This window comes from Myripristis murdjan, chromosome 24, assembly GCF_902150065.1.
Source record: "Myripristis murdjan chromosome 24, fMyrMur1.1, whole genome shotgun sequence".
Lineage (NCBI taxonomy): Eukaryota > Metazoa > Chordata > Actinopteri > Holocentriformes > Holocentridae > Myripristis > Myripristis murdjan.
The window spans coordinates 32,793,786-32,807,975 of NC_044003.1; the positions used below are offsets into that span (position 1 = coordinate 32,793,786).

The 14,190-nt window shown below is 43.8% G+C and overlaps 1 protein-coding gene across 1 annotated transcript; it reads left to right on the plus strand.

Moving 5' to 3' along the window:
- The first annotated feature begins 11,352 nt into the window (after nucleotides 1–11,352).
- lratd1 (LRAT domain containing 1) lies at nucleotides 11,353–13,735 on the plus strand. Its single transcript, XM_030047247.1, has 2 exons — nucleotides 11,353–11,443; nucleotides 12,006–13,735. The coding sequence occupies exon 2, from the start codon at nucleotides 12,043–12,045 to the stop codon at nucleotides 12,829–12,831; it is 789 nt and encodes a 262-aa protein (XP_029903107.1). The 5' UTR covers nucleotides 11,353–11,443; nucleotides 12,006–12,042; the 3' UTR covers nucleotides 12,832–13,735.
- Nucleotides 13,736–14,190: the final 455 nt, after the last annotated feature.

Below are 14,190 nucleotides of genomic sequence, written 5' to 3' on the forward strand. Positions count from 1 at the left end.
TCAGCTCAACTATTCCTGACAGTCCCATGTCATTGTGTGTGTGTGTGTGTGTGTGTGTGTGTGTGTGTGTGTGTGTGTGTGTGCGCATACACATATGTGTATGTACGGTTCAGTATTTGGACAGTGACACAATATTTATAATTTTGCCCTTGTACACCACCACAGTGGACTTTCAGCTATAATTTAAGGGGTTGCATACAAATATGGCATTAACCGTTAAATATTTACAGCCAGTTTTATACATTGTCACCCCATTTTCAGAGGCTCAAAAGTAATTGGACACTTGACTAAAAAGTAGTTTCATGGCCAGGTGGGGCCTTTTCCCTTGCTATTCCATGACAAATTAAGAAAATGAAAGGTCTGGAGTTCATTCCAAGTATTTGCATTTGCTTTTTGTCATTGTTTATTAGAATTCAATTCAATTTAATTCAATTCAATTCAATTGTATATGTATGGCATCAAATCATAACGAAAGTTATATCAAGGCGCTTTACCAGAACCCAACAGATACTGGCCAAATCCATGGACCAAAATCTCCCCAAGAGCAGCACAGGGCAACAGTGGCGAGGAAAAAACCTTAACGGTCAAAAACCTCGAGCAGAACCCGGCCTTGTGTGGGCGGCCATCTGCCTCAATCGGAAGGGTTGAGAGATGGACAGAGAGAGAGAGAGAGAGAGAGAGGAGGGAGGAGGGAGGAGCACATTGCAGGATATATAACAATACAATTGTTATATACCCTGCAACAGGTGGTTTGCCATCACGGACACAGACTCTACAGCTCTAGAGGCAGAAATACCTGTTGAAAACTACTGGAGAGAGAAGTTCGCTTGTTAGTAACATGCATTAATGGAATATGGATATGTGAGGAAGGAGACGGGAAAGAGAGAGACACCCCAGTGCATCATGGGAGGGCCCCCAGCAGTCCAACCCTATAGCAGCATAACTATGCGACAGTCCTGGTTAAAAGCTTTATCAAAAAAAAAGGTTTTAAGTGTACTCTTCTCGAACCCAAGTTGGAAGATGGTTCCACAGAAGAGGAGCCTGATAGCTGAAGGCTCTTCCTCCAATTGTACTTTTGGAGACTCTAGGAACCACAAGTAAGGCTGCATTTTGGGAGCACAATGCTCTAGTGGGGTGGTAAGGCACTATGATAAGATTTAAGATAAGATGGTGACTGACCACTGAGGGCTTTGTAAGTGAGGAGGAGGATTTTGAATTTGATTCTGGATTTTACAGAGAGCCAGTGCAGAGTAGCTAATATGGAAGTAATATGATCTCTCTTCTTTGTTCCAGTCAATACGCGTGCAGCAGCATTCTGGATCAACTGGAGAGTCTTGAGAGACTTGTTGGGGCAGCCTAAGAATAAGGAGTTGCAGTAATCTAGCCTAGAAGTATAGAATGAATAAATAATAATAAATGCATGGACTAGTTTCTCTGCATCTTTTTGATAGAGGAAGTGCCTAATTTTTGCAATATTGCGCAGGTGAAAAAATGCTAGAGGCCAGTGCGATACTATCTAAGGTAACTATATGATTAGATGATGCATTTATAAGGGCCTATTACAATAACTTCAATTTTGTCTGAATTTAGCAGCAGAACATTGCACGTAATCCAGCTCTTGAAGTTGGTTAACTGATTGATGTCATCTGGTATCAGTCAGAGATATAATTGGGTATCATCAGCATAACAATGAAAATTTATGGAGCGTTTCTTGATAATATTTCCTAAAGGGAGCATGTACAAGATGAACAGTAAAGGTCCAAGCTCAGAACCTTGTACAATGCCATGTAGAACTTCTGTGCAAATGGGGGATTCATGATTAAAATGGACAAATCGAAAGCGATCTGATAGATAGAACTTATACCAGTTTAAAGCAGTTGCTTTAATGCCAATTAAATGTTCCAGTCTTTCTAATAAGAGGTGTCTATGCAGGTGAAGGAGGCCATCAACAGGCTCAAACAACAACAACAAAAAAAATCTATCAGACAGATAGCAACAACTTTAGGAGTAAATCAACAGTTTGGTATATCCTGAAAAGGAAGGAATGCACTAGTAAGCTTAGCAGCACCAAAAGGCCTGGAAGACCACATTAGACATTTAAAGTGGATGACTGAAGAATTCTTTCCCTGGTGAGGAAAAACCCATTCACAACATCTAGGGAAGTCAGAAACACTCTGGAGGTGTATTATTGTCGAGATCTACAGTCAAGAGGCGTTTGCAAGAAAATAAGAGGGTATACAGCACAGTGCAAACCACTGGTGTCACTCAAGAACAGGAAGGCCAGATTAGACTTTGCAAAAACACATCTTAAAAGCCTGCCCAATTCTTTGGACAGATGAAATGTGTATTAACTTGTATCGGAACAGCTCATGACCCAAAACATAGCACATCATCTGTCAAGCATGGTGGAGGCAGTGTTATGGCATGGGCGTGTATGGTTGCCAAGGGAACCGGGCCACTAATGTTTACTGATGATGTGACTGCTGATAGAAGTAGCAGGATTAATTCTGATGTTTATAGGGTTATACTGTCTGCTCAGATTCAGCCAAATGCCACAAAACTGATAGGACGTCTCTTTGTAGTGCAGATGGACAGTGACTCAAAACATACTGTGAAAGCAGCCCAAGAGTTACTGAAAGCAAAGAAGTGGAATATTCTTCAAGGCTTAGCAGAGCATCTCAAGGGAGGAAACTCAGAATTTGGTGATGATGTCCATGGGTTCCAGACTTCAGGCAGTCAGAGGGTCTGTCTCAATCGAAGGGCTAGATGACTACTAGGTCGCAGCCTACGGTGCCCATGTAGGAGGCGTCCGACGTAGGTGCCGACATCAGGTGTACCGGAACTAAAAGTGTAGTGAATTGGGACGGTGTAGCCTGCGGAAGATTCCTACGTCATCATTATCGAGGCTTCCCGAAGCGCATTCGAGTGATGCAGCGTAAAATGCCGAAGTAGGTTTCGGAGGTGTGTCAGTGCCAGTGAACACCTGTGCATGACACAAAACGATAAGCAGCATCAACGTTCTCGAGATGGACAACACTGACTCCATAGTTTTGTGCATTTTATTGTATTTCATCTTCGTGAAGATGCAGGACCTCAGTCGCTTGCAACGTCGCAACCAGCTTATATATTTTCGCACCAGGGAGCAGCGTGATCAGGTAAAATAGTAGCCTACACACCGTTTGTTATAACAGCACCCATAGCGTAATTGCTTAGGCAATTTATGTACTTAAATTTCATCTCACGCCACAGACCTAGTTGGATGTGGCTATTAATAATGACATGACAAGTGCACATAAGATAGACTATACTGACACTATAGGCTATAGGCAAGATTTCCAGACATCTAGGTGTACTGGATGGGGATCATGTCAACATTTTTAATAGACGAATGCACAGACTGTAGCCTACAAACACACCTTCTCTTCATATGGAATTTGCCAAAGTTGAAATAGTCAGAGGTTTTGATTCGTCAGTGGTGCTGCATGGTGATGACAGCTAGACCCTTAAAAGAGGAGAGGTAGCGCATGAAGGGACAAGGGAGGGAGATGGTGCATTATTATGTTTTTATTATTATTACTCAAGATAAACAAAGTAAAAGAAAAGCAAAGGTCCTTTGTTTATTCTGAGAATGTTTAGATATCTAAAAGTTCTATAAATGCCAATTATTACCATTATTTATTTATTATTTATTTATTTATTTATTTATTTTAGCATTTTTAGAGTTATTTTCCATCGTTATTATGCCCAAAACACTGTGGAGAGGGAGATAGGGCACACTTCATGACACTCACCATCTGGCCTATCACTAACAGTTTGTCTTCTCTTTCTTTCAGCACAGACCCCAGTACTGCAGGCTCAACCTGAGTGTCCCTGTCCTGCGTATGTTCTTTGCTGGAGGAGACACAAGGGAGGACTTCAGAGTCAGTCGTGAGGCCCTGACCATGATACTGAGCCATCTTGACCAGCGCCACCACGGATGGGGTGTCATGGTGTTCCTTTTTTGGCTGGCATCTGGAGCATCATACAGGGTGGTCTCCAGGGTGTTTGACATACCTCGCCAAACTATCCACCGCATTGTCCACCGAATGATGAAGGACATTGTGGGCTTACGCCAAAAGTGGGCATTTGCCATTTTAAATTGAGTGGGTTCTTGAGTGCTTAATAATTCCATTACTGCGTTATGTCCACTGAAAATATTCTTGAATCTTGTTTTAAGGTTCATCCGCCTACCTACCAGGGATGAGCTGGAGGTGATGTCCCGGGGGTTTGCAAGGCTGGCGGGTGACGAGGTTTTCCAGAGGGCAGCAGGAGCTATCGACGGCTGCCATGTCCGGATGACTCTGAGGAACCTTATGATGAGTGTTACAAGAACAGGAAACTGTTCCACTCCATCATCCTGCAGGCAGTGTGTGACCATCAGGGATGATTCCTCGACACCTATGTGGGCTGGCCAGGGTCTGTGCATGATTCAAGAGTGCTCCGCCATAGCACACTCTACAGACAGGCACGCTGCCCTCCTCCAGGCTACTTCATCCTTGGGGATGGCGGGTATCCTTGCCTCGAGGAGCCACTCCCCCTCATCACTCCCTACAGGAAGCCTGTACGAGGTGTGGCAGCCAAACGCTTTAATGCACATCATTCCAAGGCACGCTGCATCATAGAGCGTGCATTTGGGATGATGAAGATAAGGTTCAGATGCATCTTCCTTGGAGCGCTGGAGGTACACCACACCTTTGTGCCTCACGTGAGTAACCACTCAACAGGATGTTGCAATGCCAGAGAAATATAAATAAGCAATATCAAACAAGAGGAAGTTATGTTGGTCTGGATACAATCACTGGTGCCCTTTGGTCATCGGAATGAGGCTACAGGAGTTCCAAACACAAGAGCAACATCACAAAGTTTAGTGTGATATTGCTTTTTACACCAAAGTTCTGAGTGATGTTGGACAGGATATCATCACTCTGGAATGCCTCTTAACCAATCACAATGAGTGAAATCATTCAGTCAGATCTAACTGTTGTGTAATCTGTGTATTATAATTCTTCATATTGTTTTTCACCATTGCAGGTCATCACAGAATGTGCCGTCCTGCACAACATTTGCCTTGGGGTCGGTGACATCATGGAACCGGAGGAGGATGAAGAGGATGAGGAGCCAGAGGCTGTCACTGTCGCTGCTGCACACTGGCGGGACCAGCTGTCTGCTGAGATGTCTCCCCGGGTGGAGGTAGAAGGGGATCATACCTATATGGGCAAGTAAATGAATGAAATGCAGTTCTGTTCCAAAGGTTTTAATATTCTTGAAGTAATTACTTGAGATGTGTGGAATTGTGTATTGCCCATATTGTGCAGTCTTTCATTTATGTCTATCTGAAAACCATCTCAAGCCAGCCCAGGTGGATGTAGGCAGCCATCAGTTGTGCCAGCACTGTGCCAGCCCTGCCAAACCAAAAAGGAGTGTGGTGAACGGCAAGACACCCAACCAAAAATGCCCACCAGTGTACATTCTTTTCTGTTCTTGTTTACATGATGTGATACTTTTATTGTCCTTGAAGAGGAATTTTTTCTTTGGTATAACTGCTTACTTCCTGACTCAATCATCTTACATAATAAATGAACATTTGAAGAGTTCTTCTCCAAAATTCTATAAAAGCCATTTTTTCCCCTTTGCATTTTCTTATCAGATTTGATTACTGATGGGTACCTTTATCTGTGTGGGAAATATTACTTTAATCAGATTTTCAGAATCTCCCTTTTTAGAGATCCAAGAAGTTTTTCCCAATGCTGAGGAATTATTAACTTCTAAAGTCAATTTCCCAACATTTCTTAAAATGATTTTATTGGTTTGGAAAAGAGCTGCTCATAAGTAGGTCTTACTAATGGCTTCAGCATAATAAGCATGAATATCGAAATTTGCAGATGAATAATTACAATAACAATGGATCTGAATCTTTACTCTTTATTGTGTTAAAGCCAGAGTCAACAGGCAACTTAAACAACATGTTAATTAAAATGAATGAAGAAATTACAAAAGCTTTACTCAAGTACAAAATCGAACCTACATGACTAGGGGAGAATAATCAAAACAAAAAACATTTATTTATTTTTTTATTAGTTCCCCAAGGAGAGAAAAAAGCTTCTCCATCCCCTCCCTACTCTCCTGTGCCCGTCTTTCCTCTGCCTCCCTCTGCAGCCTCATATCCTCTTTTAGGAGGTTTACCAGCTCATCCTCTCTGGCCCTCTTCTTAGCCTTCTTCATTCCACAATCTTTGGTCCCTTCTGTCCCTGTTGGCTGGCTGGAAGTCCCTGGTTCCTCCTCAGGCTGCACCTCTCCCTCCCCATCACCCACTGCCGAACTTGGCCCTGGTCTGTCATCAGGGAGGGAGGATATCAGGACGGGTGGGTTTATTGAGTGTTTGTCCCCGTGCACCTCATCCATGATGGCATACCAGGGCCATGTCGCGGCGGTGGATTTTCCTCCCACCCCCTCGCCAGAGGCAGGAGTCTTGCAATCCTAAAACACAGAACATCAATCATGGCTGTTAAGATTAAGAATGACAGCAGCCACAGCACATACAATGTCATGGAAATGTGTCAAGTGATTTAATGGTCATACTTTGTATTTTTTCTTTAAATTGTCCCACTTCTTCTTGGCCTGAAGTGGGGTGACCGTTCCTGTAAGGCCCATCTCCTCCAGTATTTTCCTATGGATAAAGTAAGCACACAGATGGTCAATCTCACATACTGTAGGTTAACCCTCCACTGCAACCCTCTACCCCAGCCCTCCAGACAGCCAGCCACACACACACACACACACACACACACACACACACACACACACACACACACACACTCACAAGATGATAAAATTATTGTTACATACTTCCAGCCAACAGCTGCGGAGTGCTTGGCCCCTGTAAATATGCCCTCATTGGCAGCATGGAGGCGGATGAATTGTTCTGTCTGCTGTTTCCTCCCTATAAATATACAACATATTTGTATTTTTGTATCAACATTTTGCACTGCAGATATCTTGCTACTTCAAAGACTTAAATACTACTACTAAAAAGTTATCAACACACCTAGGCCTACCCTGGGCACACTTAGGCTATTGGTAGACCCAGTGGGATAGGCCAATCAGCTACAGTAAGTATGCCTAACGTTACTGTAAGTTACTTATTCAATTCAGCACAGCTTTTGCATTGAACTGAGACCAATAACATTACCTGGCAACTTACATTTGAACACGAATTCTTTATTCTCCATAAGCTCCACCTCCACAATGTTGGCAACGTCGTCCTCAGCCATGTTTGCAGCCGAATGCATTGTGTTGAAAAGCAATCAATATATAACTGTAACACAAATTGCAACAGACAATCCCAATTCACGTAATTGTACACATGGCTACATTATAACGTACCTGATGCGCTGATGGTTACTATGGAAACATCATGCAAAATGCCTATCTAACTCATCTAACTAAACTTGCATTTACAGGTGTTGTTGGGATACAGTTATCTGCTAAACCAAATCTATGGTGGTAATTATAGGCATGAAATTTTATAAAAACGTCATGATATAAACATTAAGATGGTCTAAAACAGGCTTAATAATTCTAGCAATGGTGGCTGATGCAGAAATTCAACTGGACCAAAAGGTACCCTGGGAAGTAGGCTGTAATGTTGGCCGCGAAGCATCGTGGAGGTGTGTCCTGCAAATTAGTCAGAAATAGGCTGCATCTGTGGGCTGCATTTGCAGGACCCTGCGCGGGGATTTTTATTTACAGCTAAAAGGCACATCTATGGGCTCCACCTTTGCTCCGGACTTTGCCAATCTGTATATGGGTTTTTTTGAGTACAACTTTGTCTTTAATCCTGATAAGAATCCCTTTTGTCAAAAAATCCTCAAATGGTACAGATATTTAGATATATTTTGCCTTTTTCAAGGAGAAACAGAAGAGCTCCTGGATTTTGTATCATTTCTCAATGGTGTTTACACTGATTTAAAATTCTCTCTTGAGTATGACCTGCAACGCGTGTCTTTCCTTGATATGTGGATTGAGTTAAAGAGTGGAGGCCTCATTACCACACTGTACAGGAAACCAACTGACCGTAATACTTTCCTTCTAGCTAGTAGTGCCCATCCTAAAGCCCTAAAGAATGGCTTACCTAAAAGTCAATTTTACAGACTGAGACGTCTTTGCCATTCTGACGAGGATTACATTGAAAAATCCCTAGAGATGAAACAACGTTTTTTGGAAAGAGGATACTCTGTTCAGTGTGTTGAAGAGGCCTACCAGGTTACTTAGTCTAAACCTAGATCTGTCTTATTGACCAAGAGTGTCCAAAAAGAAAAACCTTTCTCAGTTACCTGTATCACCACTTACACTCCTCAGGTCCACATGTTTAAAAATACTATCCTCAAATATTGGCATATTTTGACCACAGATCCAGCTCTCACCTTACATTTTAAAGATCCACCTCTTTTTTGTTTATAAAAGAGGTCCCAACCTAAGACCCAGGCAAACCCTCCTGGCTCCCCTTAAACAAGGAAATTACCCTTGTGGTAACTGTGCCCAGTGCCACAATACATGGAAAACAAATACTTTTACACATCCTAGAACAGGTAAATAATTTCCAGTGAGAGGAGTTATCACATGTAGCACAAAAAAATGTTGTATATATGCTAAAATGTCCATGTGATAAAATCTATATTGGTAAAACCATTCGCCCTCTCAAACTAAGGATCAGTGAACACAAGAGTTCTATAAGACGAAATGATGTTAACCACCCTGTAGCCTGTCATTTTAATAATCACTCGCATCCCATTCCCTCCCTTAGGTTCCAGGGAATAGAACAGGTTACTCTTCAGAGAGGAGGTGATGTTAACAGGCGACTATGCCAGAGAGAGCTTTATTGGATCCACACCCTAGAAAGTCTACAACCACTAGGTCTAAATGAGGAGTTTGACATGAGTGTTGTACTGTAAACATATAGATGCTAGGCCCTACTATGCTGTATGATGGCCACTACCTGATGTATGCATAGATTGTATAGCTTTGCTCTATCGTGTTGTGTCTTTTGTATTTGATTTGTTAATTATCCCAATGCAACAGTGTTTTTTGTCTTTTGTCTTGGTAGATATTTGGAGCAACTAGGTCTAAATATGGCCTCTGTAGTCAACTATGTTTGGGACTACAATTCCCATGATGCCTCTCTTGCCATTGCCATGCCTGACACAGGTGTCTGGCATTCTACAATCAAGTGACGTGACTATTTAAACCCTCATGTTGTATTCACTTGTTCTGTATGCCTGACGAAGGTCTATGACCGAAAGCTTGCAGTAAATTTTGATTTGCACAGTGTTTGAGTGTGTGGTTGCTGTTTTTGTTATCCAGGACCCTGCGCGGTAAAATTGAATTGGGACAGCACAAAATCCTTGCAAAGGATTTTTCTCCAAATACTGAATATAATCCTAATAATTATAGTTATGTAAGTTAGTATTGTTTGTCCAGTTACTTTTGAGCCTCTGAAAATGGGTTGACAATGTATAAAACAGGCCGTAATTCCTAAACAGATAATGCCATATTTTGTTCAACCCTTTAAATTAAAGCTGAAAGTCTGCACTTCAATCACGTCTTGATTATGCCATTTCAAAATCCACTGTGGTGGTGTACAAGGGCAAAATTATGAATATTGTGTCACTGTCCAAATGCTTATAGACGTAACTGTATTTATTAGTATGTGCCTTTCTTTCTCCTCTCTTTCTGTTTCTCATGCTCTCCCTCTCCCTCTCATTTATTCATGCATGGACACACATACACCTGAAGGTGAGGGCTTCATTGCAAACATACTGTATGTGACTGCAAGCTTGCAGCTGCACTGTATATTTTTAATCAATCAGGCATGCAAAGACACACCCTCATATATGGGAATTTTTATTCCCATGTTTCCATGTCTATGCATGTATATTCTTTAAGAGTGGAAATCTGTGGCTATTATGTTTGTGCATGTCCTTGAATGTTCATTGTATATGTGCGTGTGTGAATGTGCACAGCCATATCTCACCAACTGATAAGCTCCCGTCCACTCTGTCTGTCACCAGTGAAAACAAAGACCATTACAGTTCAGTGACTGAAGAGCTGCTATCCCCAACCATCTGGGAGAGAGAGAGAGAGAGAGAGAGAGAGAGAGAGAGAGAGAGAGAGAGAGAGAGAGAGAGAGAGAGAGAGAGGCAAAGCCATGAAAAAAAAACAGATCTATAGAGGTAGAGAGACAAAACACTTGCTCCATGGAGAAGAGTCTTTTAAACCACAAGATGGCTATGGCTATCTGCTTTCAACAATGCTGATGAAAAGAGTACACTGTACACTGTAGCCTATACTATGCATACATGAGTGAGTCATATGATGACAAAAGGTGTAAGTTGTTTGGTGGTGTGTCTAATTGCGCAATCACACTTAATTTCTTGACAGACAAAAACATGGCAATTATACAAACATTGTGTATTTTGTTTAAATGAGCCAACAAGGTCCTTTGTTCTTTCTGTAGTCTCTAAAACACATATTGTGCAAAAGTACACACACACACACGCATACAAACACACCTGCCTCCAACTCATCCCTTTCTGACAGAATGGGAATTTTTATTCCCATGTTTGGGCAACCCATTCTCCCTTTCTGCCTGTAACAGGCACACACACTAACAGACATGAGAGAGAAATTTGTGAGTGAGGCATGTAGAATTTATCCCCTCGGAGACTCCACATGGGAACTGGCGAATAGAAATTGTTGACGGTATTCGAGGGCTGGTATTAGATTGTAATAACCTATAGCAACAGCGTTTTTCAGAATGACCAGTTGTAGGATTGGAGTGTTTGGAACAGAAATGTGTGTGGTTGAGTGCAATTTCGATGCCGATTATTCAGTCTCCCTCCTCGGCTGCTCATGAAACAGGCAGGCTGTTACCAACGGTGAGTGTTGCCTTGAACTCTACTACACACGCAGACTCGGCTAACATGGAGAGAATTTCACAGCTCTCTGACAACAAAAACCATGCCACGGTAACAGCCGCCTATCGCCGCCAGCCGCCCTGCGCGCGCCTGATTGGCTACTTCGATTGACTGGCACGGGCATTGCTGTTTACTATTTGCCGGACTGTAATGGACGCGTGACTGCGTTCCAATGAGGCGCGCATGGGGCGGAGTTCGGCGCGTGAGGCGGAGCTCTCCTTGGTACTTAAGCGGAGCTGGTGCTGAAAGAGCAGATGTATTTCCACGCACGACAGCAGGAGCAGCCAGAAAACGAGAAAAGAGTGAGAGAAGAACGAGAGAGGAGAGAGATAAAGGTGGGGGGGGGGAGAAGAGGGAGAGCGGGGGACCAGGCAACCCACGGGACTCATGGACCGGAAGGATATTTAATCATTTGCTCTGGGAACGGACAGGTAGCCTCTTTTTCCAGCTTCTTTCCTATTTTGCGTCATGCGTAAAGCAACCATTATTTTCCCAAGCCACAAGGCTGCACCATTCCTTTTTGCTTTTTCTTTCCTCCCCCACTGCTTGGATCCTCTGGCTTTTGCGGGACTTATTTTCTTAGTCCATTCGAATTAATGATCGACTAATGGGTGTGAAGGGAGCAAGAGGCAGTGTATCATTGATTGTGGTAGTGTACTCGGTGTCCGCTCAATAACATGAGAAAGCACTCACCTCTCCTCTCCATATAGGTGACTGCTGAGAAGTCTGGAGTGTTTTTCTTATAGCTTTCTCTCTTATCTATTGACTCTAAAATGCAACCCAGTGTGTGCGTTTAGACTGGTATCTCGGTTTTTTAAAAGATAGAAATATTGATATGTGTTTAATAGTGTTTTTGTACGCTATCGCCCCCCCCCCCCCCCCCACATCCCCCCCCACACCCCACTCGCCTCCCCCTCCCCACCAGCACACACACACCACCCCCACCCCCTCCATCTCTGTCTCACTCTCCTCTCTCTTTCTCATCTCTCTCAGACACCGCAGTCCATGCCTCTTCCTTGTCAGGTCATTGATGGGAAATCAACTGGATCGGATCACCCACCTGAACTACAGCGAGCTGCCCACGGGGGATCCGTCCGGGCTGGAAAAGGACGAGCTTCGGGTCGGCGTTGCCTACTTCTTCTCTGACGAAGAGGAGGAGGTGGACGACCGCACTCCGTCCGACTGCGGCTTCACCACGGACCACAGCCCGGCTGAGGAGGGACCCTTCGTGGTCAGTGAGGTGGAATATTCCGCCTTCTGCTCCCAGGAATGTATCTTCTCCAAGCTCCGGGAGAACGAGGACCTGAATGTGTACTCGGCCAAAACTTTGATGACTATGTGCAAACCGGGGGACCTGCTGGAGCTGGTGGGCACAGCGCAAGCCCCCCATTGGGTTATCTACGAGCAGGACGACCAAGTGATTCATCTGCACAAGGGGGAGATCCGCAAGGACAGCCTGCTCGAAATCAGTAACGGCCGCCACGGGAGGATAGTTAACAACCGGTACCGGTACCGACCGCTTCCCGCTGACCTGGTGATGCAGAACGCAGCGGGACACCTGGGCCTGAGCAGCAGGGAGATATGCTGGACCAACTCGGAAAGTTTCGCAGCCTGGTGCCGCTTTGGGAAACGAGAGTTCAAAGCCGGAGGAGAGGCGCACTCAGCAGAGCAGCAGTATTTCCTCAAAGTGCATCTGTCCGGCAGCGGGGTGCACACTCTGGTCTTTCGCAGCCTAGAGGACATGATCCGGGAGAGAAGGCGAGTGGACGCCAGTGGAATTCTCAAAGAGCTGTCTTTGGTTAACGGGGGTAAGGAGTGATTTGGGATTCCGTTTGATAACCTCTACTCCACCCCGCCTCTCCCCCGTACCTTCTCTCTTTGAAGCGCACAGATGCACACTTGCACACTCAGACACACGCACGCACGCACACGCGCGCGCGCGCAGACACATATACAAGGACCTGTTGGCTTTTGGACGCTGCCTGCATGTCACAGATGGACCCTGGGCTGCGTTTGGACCGCAGGCGCTCTACTGGAATTTCCATCAAATTGCCGAGTGGTGAAAACTGAGAGAGCGACCACACAAACAGACAACGCCCTTTCATCAGATCAGAATTCGTGCGGGTGGGACACGCGATTTCTACTGAGAACATTGCCCCAAGCAGCGAAATCACCTTGTACCTTTAATGACCCCACATAGCGCACACGGCTCGGGTTTTTTTTTTTTTTTTTTTTTTTTTTTTTTGGTTTCTCGGGATAATGGAATTGGGCCCTTCTCTGCATAAGGGCGCCCACTGCAGCAGACCAGACGGTGAGACGGAGAGGTGGGGAGAGATATGAGAGATGGCATCTGGGATAGCACTCGAAATGTCTCCCTTCTATTTTTTTACTGTTAGCTTTAACATTATTTAAAGACTGGGACTGATCATATCACAGACCCAAACGTTAAGCCACTAGTTCATGTAGGCCTATAGACAGTCCCGGTTGACTATACGCAGTTGCCTAAACAAAGCATTTGGCTTGTTCAAGCTCCCCTTTTGCCATATCGATAAAATTGTCATCTCCAAAAGCTGTCATCCTGCTCCACAGCACTGGATGTGTGTGTAAATTGTATTCATATATTGATTTCGATTTGAATCTCATATTTTTGTATTTCAGTTAAGTGAATTTTACCCTGATCTCTTTTTTGGTTGAAATAAACGGCGGTTGAAATTTGAAAATGATCACTTGGTGTAGCAGGCTGTACTTAAGTTTTGCTCACAATTAAAGGTTATGCTGTCACGCACACACACGCAAACACAAAAATATATGGATATGAGGTTCTTGTGCTTCCCGACCTCACCTTCAGCCAATAGGCTTCATATATCTTCACAGTAGTCTATTTAGCCTATAAAATGTAAAATGGTCATCTGCATCAAACTCATAAAAGTTTTATGAAAAATCCATGCAGGATCTGGGAGCTACATTGGCAACTGTACAGAATAAGTGGAGTTATTCATTTAGCTACACACTATTTCTACATGTGGATTTTATCATACTGCTGTTTCTAGTAAATCTACAGGCATGGATTTTGTTTTCTCTTTGATACATGTCCCTGTCTGACAGATACACCTAAAGCATCAATAGGTGTTACTGAAGTTATTATACTGGTGTATCGAGTCTACATTTCAAAGCTGCA

Bases quoted from the DNA above. Each gene is read 5' to 3' on its own strand.
- lratd1 (XM_030047247.1), top strand. From the start codon at position 12,043: ATGGGAAATCAACTGGATCGGATCACCCACCTGAACTACAGCGAGCTG.